The sequence below is a fragment of the Podarcis muralis genome, chromosome 8 (assembly GCF_964188315.1).
Source record: "Podarcis muralis chromosome 8, rPodMur119.hap1.1, whole genome shotgun sequence".
Classification (NCBI taxonomy): Eukaryota; Metazoa; Chordata; class Lepidosauria; order Squamata; family Lacertidae; genus Podarcis; species Podarcis muralis.
This window is the reverse complement of record NC_135662.1, coordinates 84,039,385-84,063,519: the sequence shown is the minus strand read 5'-3', so window position 1 is coordinate 84,063,519 and position 24,135 is coordinate 84,039,385. Positions and strand designations below refer to the sequence as shown.

At 44.4% G+C, this 24,135-nt stretch overlaps 1 protein-coding gene across 1 annotated transcript in view; it reads right to left on the bottom strand.

The window, feature by feature from the left end:
• Positions 1–8,697: 8,697 nt before the first annotated feature.
• The window catches only part of UBE2QL1 (ubiquitin conjugating enzyme E2 QL1), a 30,167-nt gene continuing 14,729 nt past the window's right edge, over positions 8,698–24,135 (bottom strand). Inside the window, exon 2 of the mRNA XM_028738070.2 lies at positions 8,698–10,113. Coding sequence (XP_028593903.2) covers positions 9,982–10,113 — 132 coding nt within the window. The 3' untranslated portion in view covers positions 8,698–9,981. The remainder of the gene's footprint in view (positions 10,114–24,135) is intronic.

Here is a 24,135-nt window from a genome sequence, read left to right as displayed (position 1 = left end):
GGTCGCACTGGGCGCAGAGCCTTGGGGGGCACCACAACTATGGAAGGTGAGAGGCGGGTGTGTGTGTGTGCCGAATTTTGGCATTGCACATGGCGCCACTGAAATTTGAGACCCCCAAATCCACCACTGGAATAAGGAACATTGTACTCTCCTTGAGTGTTTTTGCTCGGTTGGCCAGTGTCCTTGAGAATGCTTCTTGCTTACCTGGTTGGAAGATAGGAAAAGGGCTCTGCAAGTGTGTATCAAAACTAGCCTACCACGGAAAGTTCAAATTTGCCTTTGTTGCTGTGCTGACTTTTGCCTCTGGCCCTGTGTTGTTCTGGCACGTAGTGCCCGAAGGCTGCTTAGAAAGGAATGAGCCCTTGGGCTCAAGGCCGGCCCACCCATGAGGCAAGGTGAGGCAACTGTCTCAGGCAGCAGAATCCACAGAGGTAGCAATCTCAATGCCAATATTTCTTTCTCCCTTGTTCCTGGTGTAGATCTTCCCTCACACCTTCCCTGGCGGGGGGGGGGGGCACCATTTTGGGGTCTGCCGAAATGTCTTGGGTCTGAAAATGGTTCCCCTTTCCTGCGGTAGGCAGAGCAAAAAACTTCCAAGCCGGCACGAAGTTTCTTGGTCTTCACCCCTCAATTCTTGGTCTTCACCCTGAGATTTTACATGTTCCACACAAGAAGGTCAAAGTGCTGGAATTTAAGGTCAAGCCCAGAAACATACCTCTCATTTCTTCTGTTACACTACCCTGTGATTTATGTATTTTGGCATTCTCCACTTTCATTTCTAGAGAGATGTATTTAATCCTGTTCTGTTAAAAGATGAGTGGTGCTCAATTAAGTTTTTATTGTATTCCAGAAGCTGCGGGAGAAGGGGCTCATTACTAAACAACTCCACAAATCTTTTTAATGCAAATGAAATCTGAAGGGGGAAAGGCTTCTAAATCACGCAGACACTTAATTAGAATTGGAAACATTACATTTCATTGATTATTATTATTTTAAATAGGGAGTGCTTATGATACATTTCAAAGGCTTCATTTTTGCCAAACTATAGACCGTTTTCCAGCATAATAAAATCAAAGCGTACCTCATGCCTGGCTTTATTTTTTAAAACAAGGCTTTTGCAGGAACTGCCAAATGAATGCCAAAAGGACTAGCAGGAAACTCTGGAGTCCTAAGGGTGAAGCTTTTGAACATTTGAAATGTTCACATTGGGAAGTTTCCCCTTTTGTTTCTTGTGGCATTACAATTTACTGCCGCTTGTCATTTCCGTAGGGGCTTCGCCCTAGGAGTCCTCAGATGGTATTATTGCAGTGCCGTTAAGCAGAGCTATCATAATAAATAAAGGCAGAAGGCAGATGCCAGCAAGAATAAAAGATCTGGGATTTTCTGCTTATGTCTTGCTGCTGCTACTCCCAGTTTATGCATTCAACAGAACGAAGTGGCAAAGCTTGCAAAACGGGTAACCTTTCTCCTATCATTCCATGTTTCTAGGCTAAGGAAAAGGTGGTAACTGGGTGTTCATCAGACAGAGGGCAAAGTCACTAAGATGCTCAGGGGGGCTATTTTAGGAAAGGTGGAAGAGGCAGATTTCCCCCCCCTCCCCAGTTCCAGACCACATACGATTATTCTCCCCGCGTACCTCAATCTGGGCTATTGTGAGGTTTTAAATTACAAGTGATTTATTCCTGAATATACCCAAGGGCAATTACTGAACTCTGCTGCGAGGTTACATACATAAATGGTTTTCATATGCTTCTGGTGGCATGTTAAATGGGGTGGTGTAGCCCCCTAGCCGTTGTCCTCTCTGCAAGAGCTGGTCCAAGGCATTTGGGCACCTGACACAAACCCCAAAATGGTGCCCGGCCCCCCCAAGTAGGAAAGAAGGAATGAGTGAAGATCGCATTGAGAACAATCAGGGGAATCAAATTAACCTTACCAGATGGCTGAAGTGGGAAACAAATGCTATAATGGGAGGGGATTGGGAAGGCCTGCTCTTCATGTGACTGGGTGGTGTAGAGCCCAAGAGACCCCAGAGGGCACAGACCAGTTGGCATATATACATGGAATGGGTGTGTGTGTGTTTTGGGGGGGCACTCAATATGCCAGCAAGTTTGGAAAACTCAGCAGTGGCCAGAGGACTGGAGAAGATCAGTCTACATCCCAATCCTAAAAAGGGCAGTGCCAAAGAATGCTCCTACTACCACACAATTGCGCTCATTTCACACGCTAGCAAGGTCATGCTTAAAATTCTACAAGGCAGGCTTAAGCAGTATGTGGACCGAGAACTCCCAGAAGTGCAAGCTGGAAGAGAGGCAGAGGAACCAGAGACCAAACTGCAAACATGCACTGGATTATGGAGAAAGCTAGAGAGTTCCAGAAAGACATCTACTTCTGCTTCATTGACAACGCAAAAGCATTTGATTGTGTTGACCACAGCAAACTATGGCAAGTTCTTAAAGAAATGGGAGTGCCTGATCACCTCATCTGTTTCCTGAGAAATCTCTATGTGGGACAAGAAGCTACAGTTAGAACTGGATATGGAATAACTGATTGGTTCAAAATTGGGAAAGGAGTACGGGAAGGCTGTATATTGTCTCCCTTCTTCTTTAACTTATATGCAGAATCCATCATGCGAAAGGCTGAATTGGATGAATCCCTAGCCGGAATTAAGATTGCCGGAAGAAATATCAATAACCTCAGATATGCTGATGATACAACCTTGATGTCAGAAAGTGAGGAAGAATTAAAGAACCTTTTAATGAGTGTGAAAGAGGAGAGCGCAAAATATGGTCTGAAGCTCAACATCAAAAAAATTAAGATCATGGCCACTGGTCCCATCACCTCCTGGCAAATAGAAGGGGAAGAAATGGAGGCAGTGAGAGATTTTACTTTCTTGGGTTCCATGATCACTGCAGATGGTGACAGCAGTCACGAAATTAAAAGACGCCTGCGTCTTGGGAGAAAAGCAATTACAAACCTAGACAGCATCTTAAAAAGCAGAGACATCACCTTGCCGACAAAGGTCTGTATAATTAAAGCTATGGTTTTCCCAGTAGTGATGTATGGAAGTGAGAGCTGGACCATAAAGAAGGCTGATCGCCGAAGAATTGATGCCTTTGAATTCTGGTCTGGAGGAGAGTCTTGAGAGTCCCATGGACTGCAGGAAGATCAAACCTCTCCATTCTGAAGGAAATCAGCCCTGAGTGCTCACTGGAAGGACAGATTCTGAAGCTGAGGCTCCAATACTTTGGCCACCTCATGAGAAGAGAAGACTCCCTGGAAAAGACCCTGATGTTGGGAAAGATGGAGGGCACAAGGAGAAGGGGACGACAGAGGACAAGATGGTTGGACGGTGTTCTCGAAGCTACGAACATGAGTTTGACCAAGCTGCGGGAGGCAGTGGAAGACAGGAGTGCCTGGCGTGCTCTGGTCCATGGGGTCACAAAGAGTTGGACACGACTAAACAAGAAAATTGTCCTTCGCCTCAGGGAGCCAGACCCTCATTCACCCAAATTCCTTTTGCATGTGTATACACACCCCATTGAGCGTGACATCACACCTTCTCAGCATACTGCTATTTCAGCTTCTAATTGCTACCGGGAAAAGCAGTCCAATTACTTGCTAAACTATGGCTGCAAGATTTCAGTGGTAGATTAATCAATTAGGAAGTAAGGGACCAATTTTCATCAGTGAGGATAAATTGTAATCAGGGGAGGTGGTGAATTGAAGGCACACATTTTGATGTTCTTTAGGTTCAGAAGAATCACTATAGCAGTTAACTAATGAGGAAGCCTAGAAGATGGCCTTACCTTCTGAGTAGAGCTTTTGCTTATAAAACGGCAATTTCCTTAGATATTTCATAAAGGCACCTAGTTTGAGGATTTGTGTTGACAAAATAGGTAACTGTGTTTATATTTTAAACATTGGTTAATCAGCTGGACTTTTTATTTGGTTGACATCCTACCTGAAGCCCATTCAACGTTTCAGAATCCATCTAAAAGATCGTGCGATAAATATGTCATGTGAACTGGTCAGTTGAGATGATGGCCTCTCAAAGTTTGGGGAAACATCATATGATGAGGATATTTGTGGAAAAGTTAGAGCAGAACCATACCAGGACAGAAGGCATCATCAACCCAAATCTATGTACCGATGATTCTGTAGGTAGGAAGAGCTTTATTTGGCAGCAATCTTTCATTTTGTTAATTCTCAAGTGTAACCATCCTTAGCTGCATAGACACACTTCTTAGATGTCTAATGCACAGGATCCTGCACATGTGTGAAAAAGAAGAATACATAGAATCATGGAATTGGAAGGCACCCCAAGGGTCATCTAGTCCAACCTTACAATGCAGGAATCTCAGCTAAAGCACCCATGACAGATGACCATCCAACCTCTGCTTAAAAATCTCCAAGGAAGGAGAGTTCACCACCTCTTGTGGGAGTTTGCTCCACTGCTGAACAGCTCTTGCTGTCAGAAAGTTTTTTCGAATGTTTAATCGGAATCTCCTTTCTTGCAACTTGAAACCATTGTTCGGGTCCTACCCTCCAGAGTCAGAGAAAACAAGCATGCTCCCTCCTCCATGTGACAGCCCTTAAGATATTTGAAGATGGCTATCACATCTCCTCCCAGTCTCCTCTTTTGCAGGCTAAATATTCCCAGCCCCTCCAGGCGCTCCTCATAAGGCTTAGTTTCCAGACCCTTGATCATCTTGGTTGCCCATCTCTGCACATGTTGCAGCTTGTCAACGCCCTCCTTAAAATGTGGTGCCCAGAACTGGACACAGTATTCCAAGTGTGGTCTGGCTAAGGCAGAAGAGAGTGGTACTATTCCTTCCCTTGACCAGGACACTATATTTCTGTTGATGCAGCCTAGAATAGCATAAGCTTTTTTTTGCTGCTGCACCACACTGTTGGCTCATGTTAAGCTTGTGGTCCACCAAAACCCCTAGATCCTTCTCAAATGCACTGCTAGTAAGCCAGGTGGCCCCCATTGATAGGATTGCCATACTGTTCTACAACTGTACCGATACCGAGAAGGGTAGAAAGAAGCTGTTTGGTAAGAGGAAACCTGCAGAAATAACTCTGCCAATGAAGGTTGCTATCAAGCAGCGTGGAAAGAGGACGGTCTGCTAGGATGGTCAAGTCTGTGGCCAGAGACAGTATTGAAGGCCAGCTCTTCTTCCCCCCAAAACTGGGGTTGGCATCAGATTGATGGTGGACTGGGTGAAGTCCTCTGGTTTATAATCCTTGAAGCTTCTCAAACTTGCTATAAGCTGATCTCTCGAGGCTGCATGAAAGGATAACGCAAGCGCAGAAGGGCTCCACTGATTCTTCTGAGGGGGAACGCTCTACCAATCTGAAAAGTAAGCCCCGCCAGCCACCCCCCAAATCGTTGTGCTTTTCTCCCCATCCTCATTTTGTTTTTTCTCCCGCTCCCCCAGAAGTTTGCTGGAAAAGTTCCGTTTGGAATTTTTGTCTCGGGACTATACGATCAATGAAAGTGACAAGGCTGGTTCAAAATTAGCCTTGCTAGCATTCAAAATGGCAGTTTGGGTGCTGTATGGTGCCACTGTGTTTGTGCGCAAACATTTGCACACGTATGTGTGGACTAGAGACAAGGTGCATCCGCTCACTCACTTGGTGGTGCATTTATTTTCTGGAAGCTAAATCATGAAGTCTGGCAAGGGCTGTAGCAGTTCGCACCGATGCACCAGAAAATAACGGCTGGGACAATGTGATAACACCAGCTCCAGTGCATGATGTGGGAGTAGGACTGCCCCCACTAGCCCCACCCCCCCAGCTGTAGCGCACCCCGTTTCTATGTTGACATGGACATGTGCAAAAAAGAGCCTTCACATGTACAGCTGCGTGCATGAAGGCTTATGTGCAATCAGGAAACCCACAAAAACCAAGTTCCCCATTGTGTGGAGGCCTTTGCATGTATCACAGTATATGTGACGCCAATAGGGAGGCTGGTGTAGCACACAGCTTTGAGAACAGGCCTAGCTGCGGCCCAGCTCACATCCAATATTTAAAAAATACTTTCTTGGGTTTCAGAAAACAGAACAGCTTTAGGTATTTGGTCAAAACTAGAAATTTGCCAAGTGCATTACTCTTGCAACAGCATAGCAAAACCTTTGTACAAGGCAGCCTCTTACTCCACCGTCACTTCAGACTCCTCCACCTTCTGCGTTGTGAAATAGTGTGAAATATTTGAAAACATGCATGTACAGCTGAGGAATATATTAACATGTTAAAAAGCTGGAAAGCTTTTTTCAAGTTTTTCAATTCATTTCGTTTTCTATCTCTGGTGTATAAAGCACAGAGTTTACATTTAGAAGTCAGGGGTCTCTCTCATTATGCTAGTATTTTCAAGAATATGCTATTCAATGAAATGGGGTGAAATACAACTAAAACGAAAGTTCAGGATCTATTTTCCATTGCTATTGTGACACTTGTGTGTTTGGCCTCATGCATCAGATATACACTGAGCATCTGCACGCATGCGCACACTAATTTATCCATGCATCTATGCATACTTCTCCACCTGCGCATATACACATCACACATTCCCACCCTTGCATACACACACACATGCACATCTTGATCTCTCTGCTGGACAGACTCAAGCTGTGCCCCCTATCAACTGGTGCACAATTGCGGTGCCAACATCTGTCAGCCCACCCAAATGCAGACAGCACCCTGTTCCAGCTGCTGCCACTATGGTTTGCATTGCCACACCCACTGATGATGGCAAGCTGCTGGCGAGCTTGCCACTGGAGACACATGGCTCTGCTTGCAAACATCCCTTGCTGCCATCGTAATAATCCTCTTCCTCCTCTCTTTCCAGACCAAATGGATGGAGGTGAGGTGATGTAATGGTACAACTGTGGGGGCAAGTTGAGAAATGATTTGGTGGAGGAATGCAGTGTCTTTTCATCTTACCTTACCTTTCCCGCCCTGACCTGGCCACAGTGATCCATGTGACGGTCACCTCCAGGCTTGACTACTGTAATTTGCTCTATGCGGGGCTGCCCTTGAAACTGTCCCAGAAACTCCAGCGGGTGCAGAATGCTGCAGCGAGGCTCCTCACAGGGTCTCTGCCATGGGAGCATATTCACCCAGTGCTTTTCCAGCTGCACTGGCTCCCGGTGGAGTACAGGGTCAGATTTAAGGTGCTGGTTTTGACCTTAAAGCCCTTCATGGCCTACAAGACCGCCTCTCCTGGTATGCCCCATGGAGAGCCTCAAGGTCCATAAATAGCAACACCCTAGAGGTCCCGGGCCCTAAGGAAGTTAGATTAGCTTCAACCAGAGCCAGGGACTTTTCAATACTGGCTCCAGCCTGGTGGAACGCTCTGCCTCATGAGACCAGGGCCCTTCAGGATCTGATTTCTTTCCGCAGGGCCTGTAAGACAGAGTTGTTCCGCCTGGCCTTTGGCTTGGAGCCAATTTCATTCCCTCCCCCTCTTTCTTTTTCCTTTTTCCTTTCTCCTCCTGTGATGAGGCTGCATTTTAATATTTTAATGTTTCAATATGTTAATTGTTGTATTTTAATCTTGTATTTCCATTTCTGGTTGGGACGGGCCCATGTCAGCTTTGGCATGTGGTCCACAGAAAAATTAGCGAGTCCAGAGGCTTGGAGACGGGGTCTTTGGCCAACCCCAAACCCAAAGAATTTGGGTCAGAGTCAGAGGTCTGGCAAAACGGTTGACTAGGGCATAAAGGCCACCCTCTATCAGATTGATGCCATGAGCCCAAGCTTTTCTGCGATATGTGTCCATAACACATTTCTCTGTGCTTCTGTGTGAAAGGAAGATCTCCGAATCGGGGAGAGAAAAGGGGAGCGCCTGTTTTACATTATGTTTTTATTTCCGTTATATGAGGGCATGCAGTTTTGTCAAGAAAGATTGCCAAGTACGTGCAAAGTCCCCCTTCCAACCCCTGAAAGAAGTCGTTCAAACAAAGGCCTAGAAGCAGTGTGTCCAAACTCACGTCCAAATTGTGTTTGTAGTCACTTCACTCAGCTTTCACAGTGCACCCAAGTAAATGGAAATTGCAGACACCCTTATGATGCCTTTGTGCAATCATATGCACTAGGACAGCTCACACATGCACACAAACAGCAAAAAACATTTTCTGGTTCTGTCGTCTGCCTTTGCGCCCTCCATTTCTGGGAATCAGCAAAGAAGGTAAAATTTTGTTCAGGCCAGTAAAATGCTTCCGATACACAATCACCAGCTCTTCTGGAGCTGGGACAAAATGAAGTACCTTCATTATGCAAGTTTCCCTAATGGGAAAACCATTAGATGTGCAAGGAAAATAATACTCTTCAAAGGTGGCTTGTGTCTGGTTTGTTTTTATCATTGCTACCAAACGCCTTATACATGAGCATTTCACTTTCTCATGCAGATGTCTTTGAAGCCTGGTTTTGTCTGTGACGGAAAACTTCTTAAGAGCCCTCTGTCCTCAGCATCCTTACTAAGCAGCAAGTCACACTGAACACAGCAGGACTTACTTCAGAGTCAATATGCTTGGGAGTGTGTTGCAATTTTTCTTTTCAACGCCTTTCACGATCAATAACTTCCTAGGGTCTTTACCAAAAATGCTGTGAAAGTATTCATAATGTAATATATCTGTAAGATTTCTAGTGTTACACAGTAGTCCTGCAAAGAGAATGACTTAAATCTTGAGGCAATTAAATCGTTTGCTTGATTTTATTTAGAATGTGTCCAACACAATTCTCCATTTGGGTTCCACATTTCAAACTCACCCTTTGTATTCTTAGGAACATTATATGAAGTCTTAAAAACTTGTTTGATAGAAGAGGGAATGTGAATTCTTAGTGACCCTGCTGCACATTTATATGTTAACTGATTCTCTCTGACATGGGACTCAAAATTACTTATCTATTATGTTGGGTGGGTAGGGAAATCCAGGCATACAAATAGTCACAGAAATGCCTTAGGTGTTAAAAATCGGACTTTCCATTTGTACTTGGACCATCATTTCGAACCTAATACCATACACTTAAGCTTAACTCTTCTGCATTTTGTCTAACTTTCTTGTTCAACCGTTGCAGAAGCGGGCAGTTAAATACACTGTTCCAAAAGTACCTTGTCCTATTGGGAAGAGGAAAACCATTTGGCTCCTCACAGCCCCTTGACTTGGGTTCATCTGGTGTCAAAGCCTTCATATGATCACATTGCTTTTATTGGTGAACAACAGCACACCACAATATCACCATAGCTAGCACATTTTGACCAACTGGGTGCTTTTGCTTTTTTTGTTTTTAACACTAGAGCGTCTGTCTTTGCTAGAATTTCTTTTTTTCTTTTTTTTTTTATGAACCAAAGGTCATATTACAGAGCACAAATGAGGTCTAAAATTTAGCCACAGCAGACCACAGCTCCACAGGAAAAAAGAAAACACATCTTCAAGTTAGGTTGACCTGCTTGAAAACATAGATTAAAAACAGCACAGCAAACATGGATCTGCAATGCACTGCTTCCTTATTTAAATATTAACTGCTTCGTTTTACATGGAAATGAACTAAGCAACGATGGATGGGATTTCCAGAACCGCCCGGTTGGTTTTGCTGTGCCATGGGGGGGGGGGCACGGGGGGGGGGGAGGGAGAGAGAAGCAGGCGACAAGTGTGGCTCAGATGGAAGAAGAGGGCAGGGGTGGGGAAGGGGGCAAGTGATACAATCTCAACATCTGCGCTAAAGTGACTTGTTAATGATCAACCGATCATTCGCCAGTTTCAAAATATAATCTTATACAACATTTCCCCTCCCTCCCTCTGTAAACAGATCTGTTCATAAATAATTTGGACGTCTCCATGACATTCATGATATCTAACAGAAGCTGAAGTAGAAAAAGGATGGATGTGGTATACAGCATTGAGGAAATGTCAAAAGAGTACTTCATCGTTGTCGTGTTGTTTTGTTTAGCGTCTGATGGGCGGGTTGCACGTAGCATCAGCCATCGGACACAGGGGGGGTCACCCACCCGTATTTTTCATGGGTCTTCACCAAGCTCTTAAATGTTGCTTCGGCTTCCTTGCGGCTGAAGGACTTTTTTGATTTCCCGGCTTTTCTGCAGATGCGTCCCTGTGTAAAAGAAAAGAAGGGGGGGAGGAAGAGAAGAAAGGTGTGTTCAGCACCCCAATGCAGATGCAAGCATTAAATAAATCCCTCCTAGCAACACGAATTCATCAGCCCTCTTCAGTAAGAACATATCCGTGGGCTCTCACAGATGTGTGGGTCAAGCTTCCTTCCTGGATGACAATGCATGAGTTGGCCACAACTCCAGCTAAGGCATGACTGATACAAGTTTCTTATGTGCACAGGAGACAATCCCTGATTGATCAGAGTTCGCATCCTCATGGAAGTAGTCTAGATGCATACAGATGTATGTATCAGGACTGAGTTTCATCCCTTGTTGCTTAGGGGGCATGGCTGGCATGCACATCAGCATCTAGGAGATGGGACTATAGGCAGGCACATTCCAGACAGACCCTTCGCACAATCAGTACCTATGGTGCTCCTAAGTATTTATGTACCTTCAAGATCAAAGCCAGGGTTGGATAATCAACCAAGACCTGGCCCACTGCTACTGTTATAGATGAGCAAAGCATCACATTAAAGCGCAGAATACGCAAACTTTTAAAAAAGTGGATTTTGCCCCTAAAAATAGTTAATTCTGACAAACAAAACAACAACAACAATAATCCTTAAGTAAATGCAGACTGCAATTTAGCTTTGAAAGATTTCAAGCAGCCTTCCATATTCCTAAAACAAGGACTTTTTTGTTGTCAAGCTGTAGGAAAGTCTAGCACAGGCACCCACAAACTCAGCCCTCCAGCTGTTTTGGGACTACAATTCCCATCATCCCTGACCATTGGTCTTGTTAGCTAGGGATGATGGGAGTTGTAGTCCCAAAAGAGCTGGAGGGCCGAGTTTCGGGGTGCCTGGTCTAGAGAGAGGACCCCCTCTTTGCAAAACGGAACATGGCAATGACATAATATACTTATTGCAACCTGAGTATGAGTATCAGAAGAAGAGTGTGCCATGTAATACGGGAGAAGCAGCAAACGTGTATTATTCCAGGTTTATGTATCAGGAATCGGATACATATATATCAGTATCCCCACACAGAAAATGAAACCAAAGCCACCATTCATAAATTGCTTAGTTGTGTGTTTTCTTGGACACAAACAGTAGCACTCACAAATTAAAATGTAGTATGTAAAGTCACCCTAAGAGACTTGGCACACCTGTTGTGCAGAGGCAGTCAAAGCAGCATTTTTTTTTTATCTCACAAATGAACAATTTTTTATTATCTTGATAAACAAAAAACAAGGGGCATTTCTCATTTTACTTCCAGGCTGAAATATTTTGCAGAAGACCCCCGTTCTTCCAATATATTTCCAAACTATGTAGGTGAAATTTGGCTAAAGATTTTGAAGCCCTGACGAATGTGCAATTCCCCCCTCCCATTCTCCCCCAGTAACGAGAAATGAACTAGAAATGTTAGGGGAAATTGAAATATATGTGAGAGTTATTGTCTTACCAATTCTAGACATACCCTTATTACTTTAAGATCCTAAAATGAATTATAAAAATGTGAGAAAAGCCTGCAGCCTCAGACCTGGTCCCCTCAAATCCAGCTTCCTGTTCCCACAGTGATGAGCCAAATACCTTTGAGAAGCCCCAGAGCAGGACCTAAGCATGTCCACAGTTTCCCCATTTTGACAGGGTAAAGTGCAGCTGAACAAAAATTTTAAAATCCTGTCTTAAAAGCATTTTCTCTAAAGGAGAAAACAGTTCATTTTTTATTTTTTTAACCCTCAAGTCCATTTTCCCCCACTGAAAAAATAAAAAACTGTTTAAACTCCTCCTCTAATTTTCCTTAGGCCTGCACATCTGTATTCCTTGATTTCCTTTTGCCCTGCCCCCATCCAGCCAATCGTATTTTTCGCTCCATAAGACGGACCTGACCATTAGACACACCTAGTTTTTAGAGGAGGAAAACAAGAAAAAGAATATTCTGAATGAAACAGTGGATGTATGATTTTTGTGGTTCATGTTGTGACCACAGACATGTGATTTGACGGTGAGTTTGGGGTAGCCCAATGCAAAAAAATCCTGGAGATCCATGTGGATCTCTGTAACCACGCTTTGTAACCACGCTTTTGTGCCACTGCGGCCCCACGCAACAGTGAATGCGTGTGTTTTTTGGTGCAGGATGTAGCCATGGACATGCTATGTGATCTGATGGTGAATTTGGGGTGACCCAATGCAAAAATCCTGAGGATCCATGGGCTTTTACCTCCCAGGCAGCCTCCTTTATCGCTAGCGTCCCTTATCTCTCTCCCCGATTGCATGCTGATCAGCTGCTTCCTTTCAACACTCCCTTCCCTCTTGTTTGCCTTAGTGTCTTTTCTTTAGCTGGAGCAGTTTTTTGCTCCTCCTTTTCTTCTAATTTCTCTCCTCATTGCTCTAGTCTTCCTGTCTCCTCTCCTTGCAAGTTTGCAGTCTATACCTCCCCCCTCCCAGGCAGCCTCCTTTATCTCTAGCGTCCCTTATCTCCCTCCCTGATCGCTCGCCGATTAGCGGCTTTGTTTCAACACCCACTTCCCTCTTTCAAAAGAAAGAGAGCATGATCTGCTTTTCGCCCCTGGGCAATTCAGCTCCAGGGAACACGCATTCGCTCCACAAGACGCACAGACATTTCCCCTTACTTTTTAGGAAGAAAAAGGTGCATCTTATGGAGCGAAAAATACAGTATCTTGGTTCTGCCCATGGAGGGGCACAACCTCCGTCCTAACCTAACTCCTACGAGAAGCTACAGGGACCCAGGCAGAGGGCGTTCTTGGTAGTGGCACCCGCCCTGTGGAACGCCCTACCATCAGATGTCAAGGAAATAAACAACTACTTGACTTTTAGAAGACATCTGAAGGCAGCCCTGTTTAGGGAATTTTTCAATGTCTGATGTTTTATTGCATTATTATTATTATTATTATTATTATTATTATTATTATTATTCTGTTGGGAGCTGCCCAGAGTGGCTGGGGAAACTCAGCCAGATGGGCAGGGTATAAACAAATAAACAAATAATTATTATTACAGTCTGGGGGGGGTGAAAGTGTTAGAAGACAATCACCTCTTTTGCCCTCTCCTCACTTGAAGGTGGATCCCAGTTCAAGGGAAAAGGAGGCATCTTCAGTTATTGCGCTGCCTTTCTCAAGCTTTGGGCTTGAAAATAGTCAAATGGAAGATGCTGCGATGTGAACATTAAAAAACAATAACAACAGTAGCAGCCCAAAAGCTCTCATTCTAGCAGGGGAGAATTTTGGACATTAGAAATGAACTCAGTGAATTCACCATTCCATCCCCCTGCAGTCATATGGGTTTTTTTAAAAAATATTTTTTATCCTGCACTAAATGGGAGACTTAATGTAAAAGGCTGCCCACATTTGGAGGGATGCCTGAAGAGGCTTTTGTCCTCTGCATCTCCTTCGCCTCAACAGGCAAACTAAGGGCAAAGTCCTAACTGTATCCACTGTGATGTGCAAGCTCAATCGACTATACTGGTGTGCTGTTTTTCAGGGGAAGTTTGTTGCTTTTGTTTTTTCATCTTTATTTTCGATTGTGCAATTTATGTGGAAATGGTTCAGTTTGGCTGTGCATGGTTTGAACTGTGCATGGTTTGAACTGTGGAAAGGTGGCAGACGGACAAAATTATGCATATATGTATGTGTAGAAGAAGAAGAAGAGTTTGGATCTGATATCCCGCTTTATCACTACCCGAAGGAGTCTCAAAGCGGCTAGCATTCTCCTTTCCCTTCCTGCCCCACAACAAACCCTCTGCGAGGTGAGTGGGGCTGAGAGACTTCAGAGAAGTGTGACTGGCCCAAGGTCACCCAGCAGCTGCATGTGGAGGAGCAGAGAATCGAACCCGGTTCACCAGATTACGAGTCCACCGCTCTTAACCACAAACTCTTGAAATGCCTAAGTGTTACTGCCCCGTCCCGTCTTAGCCATGCTGGCGTCCGCTCTGTAAATTCCTGCCCCCAAACACCTGCCAAGTTGCAAAGATTCGAGGGCATCTAAAGCTACAACACTCTGTTCACTTTCTTTTGAGTAAGTCCCACTGAAAGAGACTTGGGACGAAATCCTATACAGTGGTACCTCAGGTTAGGAACTTAATTCGTTCTGGAGGTCCGTTCTTAACCCGAAACTGTTTTTAACCTGAGGTACCACTTTAGCTAATGGGGCCTCCCGCTGCCGCTGCACGATTTCTGTTCTCATTCTGAAGCAAAGTTCTTAACCCGAGGTACTATTTCTGGGTTAGTGGAGTCTGTAACCTGAAGGGTCTGTAACTTGAGGTACCACTGTATTTAAAATATACTAGCTGACTGGCTGTACTGCTGCCATGTAAAATAAGCCAGCAGGAGACCCCACATATGTCATAGGTACCTATTCACCAAGAGGCCACTGTAGAGAAAGCTGCTGAGGAGGCAGCAGATCCGGCCTCTACTGAGTATGCTGCAGTCGTTGCTGCGACCACGGCAGTGGCAGAAGTGACGGGCGATGCATTCCTTGAAGGGTTGATCTGCTGTCTCTGTGGATCCTGCCACCTGAGGCAGTCACCTCACCTTGCCTCATGGGTGGAGCTAGCCCTTCCATCCAGTGGCCAGGTCTCCATTCATGGTGCAACTCTGCACCACCTCCACACCTGGCAGAAGGAATTTCTCTCCCTTTAACCTCAATTGGTACAACTCAGCAGCCAATCGCAGCACACCGCCAAGGATCAAAACACAGGAGAGCCATAATAACTTTGGCCAGCAGCGCAGTGCAAGATGGGGCGGCATCTCCTTAGCAGGGCGTTGTGCTTCCTTAAGGATCACTTTGGAAGAGAGCACTTTGGTCAAGACCTCTTCTCTCTGCAGCCTGAGCACACAGCCGGACCTTCACTTTCTAAGATCATGAAAAGTATTCTAGCCAAAAAAACACCAATACAGTGGTACCTCAGGTTAAGAACTTAATTCGTTCTGGAGGTCCATTCTTAACCTGAAACTGTTCTTAACCTGAGGTGCCACTTTAGCTAATGGGGCCTCCCGCTGCCGCTGCACGATTTCTGTTCTCATCCTGAAGCAAAGTTCTTAACCTGAGGTACTATTTCTGGGTTAGCGGAGTCTGTAACCTGAAGCGTCTGTAACCCGAGGTACCACTGTACCGTACTCTATTGCAGTCATTCTCAAAGGGTGTGGCAGGAAGATTCAAGGACAATCAAAGGAACTTCAGTGTAGCATAGTATCTCTCTCTCTCTCTCTCTCTCATCTCTCTCTCTCTCATCTATCTATCTATCTATCTATCTATCTATCTATCATCTATCTATCTATCATCATCTATATCTATCTATCTATCTATCTATCTATCTATCTATCTATCTATCTATCATCATCTATCTATCTATCTATCTATCATCTATCTATCTATATCATCTATCTATCTATCTATCTATCTATCTATCTATCTATCTATCTATATCTATATCATCTATCTATCTATCATCATCTATCTATATCTATCTATCTATCTATCATCTATCTATCTATCTAATCTATCTATCTAATCTATCTATCTATATCTATCTATCTATATCTATCTATCTATCTATCTATCTATCTATCTATCTATCTATCTATCTATCTATCATCTACCTACCTATCTATCTATCTATCTATCTATCTATCATCTATATCTATCTATCTATCTATCATCTATCTATCTATCTATCTATCTATCTATCTATCTATCTATCTATCTATCTATATCTATCTATCATCTATCTATCATCTATCTATCATCTATCTATCTATCACCTATCTATCTATCTATCACCTATCTATCTATCTATCATCTATCTATCTATCTATCTATCTATCTATCTATCTATCTATCATCTATCTATCTATCTATCTATCTATCTAATCTATCTATATCATCTTTATCTATCTAATCTATCTATATCATCTTTATCTATCATCTATCTATCTTATCTATCTTTCTACCTGTCATCTATCTACACACACACACACACACACACACACACAGAAATAAAATTTGCAGAATATGGATATATTTTCAAAAAAAATTCTGACAAGTATGAAAGAGAAAGGCTTTTGTGTGTTAACAAGGAGATGAGAGGGGTTTTTTTGGTTTCAAATTAGGCATAATATAAATGAGAATAGCCAGCAAGAGCAAGCGCTCGCCTCTCATTGAGTTTATAAGAGACTTGCTTATAATTCTGTTTTGAGAAGGATTCATGTTCTTATGTAGCTGCATTATTTTATACTTATGGATGACCCATGTTCCTATTATAAAGTAGCTGTGTTCTATGTGATAAATCAAGCGCACCAGGAGTTGTTTTCTTTTTGTTTTAGAATGTTTTCTCGGTGTGGTGCGAGCAAATTTTTATTCTGAAAGTGTGGCCTGTGGAAAACAAGTTTGAGGACCACTGGTCTACTGCAACAGCTGGGTCTGCCAAGGCAAAACACCCCACACAGGTGAACATGAAATGGGGGGAACTCTTGCGACAAAGTATGAACGCAGCAGGCTCTTCTCAACCCTGCTTTCTGTGCTGCATGTGAATACAGTGCCTTGTGTCTTGAGCTGCATCACTCCAACCCTCTTGTCCCTGCAGTAGCAAGGAACAGAAAAGGCACTCATCCCCACATGCAGAGATTCACAAGGAAGAAACCCCATGTTTTAACATGGGTGGGGCAGATGGATGAACGCCAGATGAGACGGATGAATCACATGTCGTTTGCTCCCGGCTGCTAATCTGACCATCACAATAACTTCCCTTACGTTTCGTATGCTTTCCGTTAAGCAAATAACAGGTCTCTGGCTGCTGTTGTATGCCGATATATTAATAACCAGTGCTCTAACAAGAGCAAGACCAATACTAAGCACATCTCTGAAATACATTCCATTTTCCCCACAGCGTTATTTGCTGGGAAATAGTTACAATGGAGCGAAGGCTTACCAGGGTTTACTCTGGCTTTGTCAAAACCACGTCTGTCGTTTCCTAGATAAACACGGAAACTGGCAACGGGAAAATTTTGTTTTGAAGCTTGAGGTCAGAGGCGGAATTAAGAAATCTGCGGTGCCTGCTGGTAAGTCGGCATTGTTGCCATTTAAACAGACAATAAACTACCCCTGATTACACAGATCGGAAAGCAACACATTAGCAACTGGGTTTTTTGTTTGTTTTTTTTTGCTTTTAAAAAAAAAGGGGTTGCACATCCAGTTTTATGAAAACTTTTTTTTAGAAAAAGAAAATAACTAAAAGTGTTCCTATTCTTCCTTCCTATCCTCGGCACCTAAAATGCAATTAAATCAAGCCAAATAGTAAATCAGGACTTTATTTATTATTTATACCCCGCCCATCTGGCTGAGTTTCCCCAGCCACTCTGGGCGGCTCCCAATCAAGTATTGGGAGTGCCAATCAAGTGCCACTGTATTCTGCTCTGGTCAGACCTCACCTGGAGTACTGTGTCCAGTTCTGGGCACCACAGTTCAAGAAGGACACTGACAAACTGGAACGAGTCCAGAGGAGGGCAACCAAAATGGTCAAAGGCCTGGAAACGATGCCTTATGAGGAATGGCTAAGGGAGCTGGGCATGTTTAGCCTGGAGAAGAGGAGGTTAAGGGGTGATATGATAGCCATGTTCAAATATATAAAAGGATGTCATATAGAGGAGGGAGAAAGGTTGTTTTCTGCTGCTCCAGAGAAGCGGACACGGAGCAATGGATCCAAACTACAAGAAAGAAGATTCCACCTAAACATTAGGAAGAACTTCCTGACAGTAAGAGCTGTTCGACAGTGGAATTTGCTGCCAAGGAGTGTGGTGGAGTCTCCTTCTTTGGAGGTCTTTAAGCAGAGGCTTGACAACCATATGTCAGGAGTGCTCTGATGGTGTTTCCTGCTTGGCAGGGGGTTGGACTCGATGGCCCTTGGGGTCTATTCCAACTCTATGATTCTATGATTCTAAGTGTTAAAAACTGTACAGCGTTACATATTAAAAACTTCCCTTCAGATGTCTTTTAAAGATAGGATAGCTGCTTATTTCCTTCACATCTGAAGGAAGGGTGTTCCACAGGGTGGGCGCCACTACCAAGAAGGTCTGGTTCCCTGTAGCCTCACTTCTCGCAATGAGGGAACCGCCAGACGGCCCTCGGTGCTGGATTTCAGTGTCCGGGCTGAACGATGGGGGTGGAGACGCTCCTTCAGGTATACAGGACTCAGTTTCCACAATCAGAAGAGTCATGTGGCAAAGAAGTTCTTGGACTGCACTGCTTCAGTGAGAAGGTGTGGGTTGCATGTCTGAATGCTCCCCCATTTAAAAAGACAGACCAAACCTTTCTCTGGAATCTGTTAATAAAGTAAGCTCAGACTCTGACTAGATAACAATCAAGGGAGCAATGAATGAATGGGGAGAAAACTGGATGTGCAAACACTTTCACAAATCATGTCCACTATTAGCTGCGTGAAGCAAGTGTCTTCACATGGTACAGTTTCTCTGGACGCAACCTGCTTCTCCTCTTGCGAAGTTCTTGCACATCCGTCTTGCAAACTGTTCCACAGTGCAGAAGGAATTCTCTGGATTGCAAAGACTTTATCCTAGCCTTCTTTAATGTGCTGGTTTCCTCCCTTCCTTCACACTTTATGTAAGTTGTTTGCTTCCGGCGTCCAGGGCTTCTGGATGATAGAATTTGTTTGCGCCCAACTGAGGCATTGGAAAAATATAGTGGTTTGTTTGCACCCTGCTGATAGGAGAAGATAGTATTTTGCATCCAGCTGAGCAACCAAGGAAGGAGGATCTTCTTCGCAGACGTTTGAGTCTATTAAATTTTATATCTGTGAAATCTGCAAAGTGGATTTTGCATTATATAATTTATGTCGGAGAATATGAATGGGATTTTCTGCATACATTTCACAGTTAACAGCAAACACTTGGGAGACTGTTCTGTTATTAAGCAATTTATAAACATGCGGGGAAAATAAACAATGAAATAAATTTCACATAAAAGAAAAAGACAAATGAAGCTAGAAATTTCCCTATTTTTCCTAGTCCGCCTTCATTCTATAGAATAACGTTTGCTTCTTGGGGATTTATCTTTTAAGCCTACTGTTATGAATGCTGGCCAAGTATGTGTCTGTTTTGTATAGCTGCTAGTGATCAAATTGTTCGCTAATGACCCAAGATGCTCAATGAACGGCTCTTTAGGGCAGGATTGGGGAACCTCTCATGCAATCCCCATAATCCCTGACCACTGGCCATGCTGGCTAGAACCAGTGGGAGTCCAACATCTTGAGAACCACAAGTTCCCCATCCAGCCCTGCTTTATTGGAGAAAGGTGTGGAATGTAAACTTTAGCATATGTCTTTAGCAAAGATCTGCCCAGTGCCCCCAAATTTAGTTTATCTGCCCCCAAATTAACTTTTATGTATTGAGCTTTTTTGGGAGGGGGGAAGCCAAAGTTGTTGCCTTTTTTTTAGGGGGGGAAATCGCTCACCTGTAACAATGACACAACGGATAAAACTGCTTTTGTTTCCTGGCTCGTCAGGAATACAGTGGTACCTCGCAAGACGAAAAACTCGCAAGACGAAAGGGTTTTTGGTTTTTTGAGTTGCTTCGCAAGACGAATTTCCCTATGGGCTTGCTTCGCAAGATGGAAACGTCTCGCAAGTTTCTTTCCTTTTTCTTAAAACCGTTAATACCCAGGGTGCATTGCTTGAAGAGGTGCAGTTGCACGCGGTGTGGTAGCCTTTTTTTGAGGTTTTTGAAGACTCTTGTGATTTTTGAAGCTTTTCCAAAACTTCTTTTGAAACTGTGCTTCGCAAGACGAAAAATTCGCAAGACGAAAAAACTCGCAGAACGAATTAATTACGTCTTGCGAGGCACCACTGTATGTGATGCTACAGAGCAACAGAGGAGGGGGGCAGGGACTTTCGCTCCATTGCTTTTCACTGCCGCCAATCAAGATGGACAGTAGGTATACATTTAGCGCCCCCCAGAATTTGGCGCCTGGCTGCCCCGCACCCCTGGATAAAGACGGCCCTGAATTTGAAACCCACCTGAATCTTCAGGAGGCGATACATCTTCTGCTCTCCCAGGGGACCCAGATTGAAGCAGGCAGACTCAAGTATTAGGGGCTGAGTTGAAGAATGGAAGGAATCTTTAGGGTCACAAATATCTCTTTCTGGGGATAATGGATATAACTCGCTACCTAAAGTTGGCCTATGCTGTTTGCCTCCACCTATATTCAAGTTTGTTGTCTTTGTCCATGGAGTTTTCTTGGCAGGGATACTGGAGTGGCTTGCCGGTTCCTCCTCCAGGTGGATCACGTTTGGTCAAAACTCTCCACTATGACCTGTTCATCTTGGGTGCCCTGCTCGGCATAGCTCATAGCTTCTCTGAGTTATTCAAGCCCCTTCGCCACGGCAAGGCAGGAAAAGACCCTGATGTTGGGAAAGATGGAGGGCACAAGGAGAAGGGGTCGACAGAGGATGAGATGGTGGGACAGTGTTCTCGAAGCTACCAGCATGAGTTTGACCAAACTGCGGGAGGCAGTGGAAGACAGGAGTGCCTGGCGTGCTCTGGTCCATGGGGTCACGAAGAGTCGGACATGACTAAACGACTAAACAACAACAACATATTCAAGTTTGCCTATGTATGTAAAAAAACCAGATGCGTTAGAAGCATGCCATTAGTTTGGGTGATCTTCCAAAAGAAGCCAACCATTGCTCTTGAAGCAGCTCATCACTTAGGAAAACAGCAGCACCATATTCCAGCACGTATAATTTCACAGCAGTCCTAACTGGGTTTATTCTGGAAACAAACCCTACAGAGTTCTTGCTCCCTTGTTAAATGTGCTTAGGACTGCAGCATTAGTTTTATTTAAAAAAATGTCAGTCAATCTCTTTTGAGTATTTTTGCAGCTTTATTCAGTATCCGCCCGTAGCAGGGAACTGAAATCAGCTAAGCGCCGATTGCAGATAAAGCCAGATAAAAGTGAGTTTCTGAAGGGCAGTGCATTTTAGCATGGTGGGGAGAAGAAAGCTCTCACACTTGCAGAGGTCTGTCTCACCTGGTCACTCCTACTCATGGGGTTGATCAATTGCCCCACTTGATCAATGGTTCAACCCCATTCTCCTTTCTCTTCAGCCCTGTTTCCTTTTTGCCGTTCATGCTCTCGTAACTCCAGGGCTGGACTTCCATGACATACTCAATAGGCAGCTAAAGGTAAAGGACCCCTGACAGTTAAGCCCAGTCGCAGACGACTCTGGGGTTGCAGCGCTCATCTCGCTTTACAGGCCGAGGAAGCTGGCATTTGTCCGCAGACAGTTTTCCCGGGTCATGTGGCCAGCATGACTAAGCCGCTTCTGGCACGACGGAACACTGAAACCACAGCAGCGCATGGAAACGCCATTTACCTTCCCGCTGGAGTGGTACCTATTTATCTACTTGCACTGGTGTGCTTTTGAACTGCTAGGTTGACAGGAGCTGGGACTGAGCAATGGGAGCTCACCCTGTCACAGGGATTCGAACCTCTGATCGGCAAGCCCAAGAGGCTCAGTGGTTTAGACCACAGCGCCACCTGCGTCCCCAATAGGCAGCTACTGTTGTTGCATTTCTTTCATTATCTCCAACTCTATGATTACTTTTTTTACAAGTTCACTAACAACCAAGATAATTCTGCCTACGTCCATTTTCCAGGCTCAACAGGGGAAAGAGAAGAAGTTCAGATGCAGCTTAGAGAGGTTCTTCTTTGCAATTTATAATGCGCCCACTAACACCATGACCTTTACAAATGACTATTGATCATGAATGAATTCATTATTATAGCTACGTCATTTTGCACTAATACTATCATCATAGAATAAACAGCTCAAAATTGCTGGTCATCTCCATCTTTTCCCCCTCCTTTAAGCCTACACAGGTAATAAATGGGAACACATTTGCTAGGAAATCAAAATTAAAATTTGGGTGAACAGAAATGCTTATCTGTGTGGATATCTATCTATAACAAGCAGTTCCAAAAACTTGTCAAACCAAGCCCTAGCAGGCAGTGTATAAGTGGGATCTTCTGGGATCACAGCAAGATTGCTTCAACGTTTCTGAATCTGGCACTGAACAAGTGCACCCACCTCTTGGAATTAGTCCCGAGAGCAGGAGTGGCCCAAGATTTTTTGCCGCCGTAGGTAAGGTGCCCCGATGCCACCTCCCCCTGCAGATCTGGGTCCTCACCCCACTGCCTCCACCGATGCAACTGTGCTGCTGCCAGCCCCATTGCCGTAACGGTACCCTCACCTGTGGCTACAGCCGTGCTGCCACAAGGCAGCTGCAGTGGCAAGGCTGGTGGCATGAATGAAGTGCTGGCAGTGGTGCAACATTAGGGGCGGGGGTCAGATTCACTGCCCAAAGCAAATGGCTTCACCTTGCCAAAGCATAGGTTGCCCCTGCCTGAGAGGCACAAGCCAAGAGACAAATTTTGTCCTACCAAGTTATTTTGGTCTTGTTTTCGTTTCTGTGCTCTGTACCGGGGTGGCCAACTCCCAAGAGACTGTGATCTACTCACAGAGTTAAAAACTGGCAGTGATCTACCCACTTTTGGGGGGGTTTCAGGTCAAAGTTGATGAGCTTTTTTTTAAAGGAAGGAAAGTCCCATTTTTAGGGGTGCAGGGCACAGTTATTGAGATTTTTTTAGGGGAGCAAAATTTGTTGGTCATCTTTTGGGGGGGGGAGCCAGTGATCTACCGGTGATCTACCACAGATGTCCAGTGATCTACCGGTAGCTCACGACCTACCTGTTGGACATGCCTGCTCTGTACACACCATGCACTACAGCACTCCTCCCAAGAATCTTGGGAACTGTGGTTTCACCCTCACGGAGCTACAGTTCCCAGTACCCTTAAACCAACATTACTGTTTTTACCTAGTACTGTGGTTACATCAGTAGGGATGCGGGTGGCGCTGTGGGTTAAACCACAGAGCCTAGGACTTGCTGATCAGAAGGTCGGCGGTTCGAATCCCCGCAACGAGGTGAGCTCCCGTTCCTTGGTCCCAGCTCCTGCCAACCTAGCAGTTCGAAAGCACATCAAAGTACAAGTAGATAAATAGGTACCGCTCCAGCGGGAAGGTAAACGGTGTTTCCATGCGCTGCTCTGGTTCGCCAGAAGCGGCTTAGTCATGCTGGCCACATGACCCGGAAGCTGTCTGCGGACAAACGCCGGCTCCCTCGGCCTATAGAGCGAGATGAGCGCTGCAACCCCAGAGTCGGTCACGACTGGACTTAATGGTCAGGGTCTTTAAGGGTGGTTACATCCTCCTGACTTTATTGAGGGATATAATCCTGTATATTCAGCCTAATCCTATTCATGTTTACTCAGAAGTAAATCCCACTTTGCTCACATAACTGAGTGTGATGCAAGCTCACCTGGGGCTATAAAAATCTGAAAATCTCTTTGACACTAGCTAGGTTATAATTCTGGAAGAAACGCAGCATCTTTTGCAACATGAAACAGCACATTGATTTTCTATACATCAGCTTCTTATACAACCATCAAGTGATTCAAAACTCAGAATGGAAATTTCACAAATTTAAGGTCTTGTTCAACCCACAAATTAAGTAAAAGCAAACACAACAGGAAGTGCACCAGCCATTTAAAAGAAATACCTAGGTGAGCTGCTCCATCTCCTTGATAATTTTTGTTTCCCTTTTCTAAAGCTTTTTTCCCCTATCTCTACAATATCCCTTTACCCACAGTGACCAGAACTGTGCAAAGCATTCCAAACGTGATAGCACCACAGACTTGTATAATGGTATTATTATATTGGCAGTTTTATTTTTAATCCCTTCCCCAATCATCCCTAACATGGAATTTGCTTTTTCTAAGCTGCCACAAAAAAAGAGGCGAGAAAGGCACAGATACAATGGATAGGAACATGTTTCCAGAGTCAGCTTCACAGCACCAGCTTAGTGATGGTTTTCTGACTGAGCAAATCCCAGCAACAGCCCAGAGCCCAACCAGTTTCACAGAAGGAGAGCGACAAT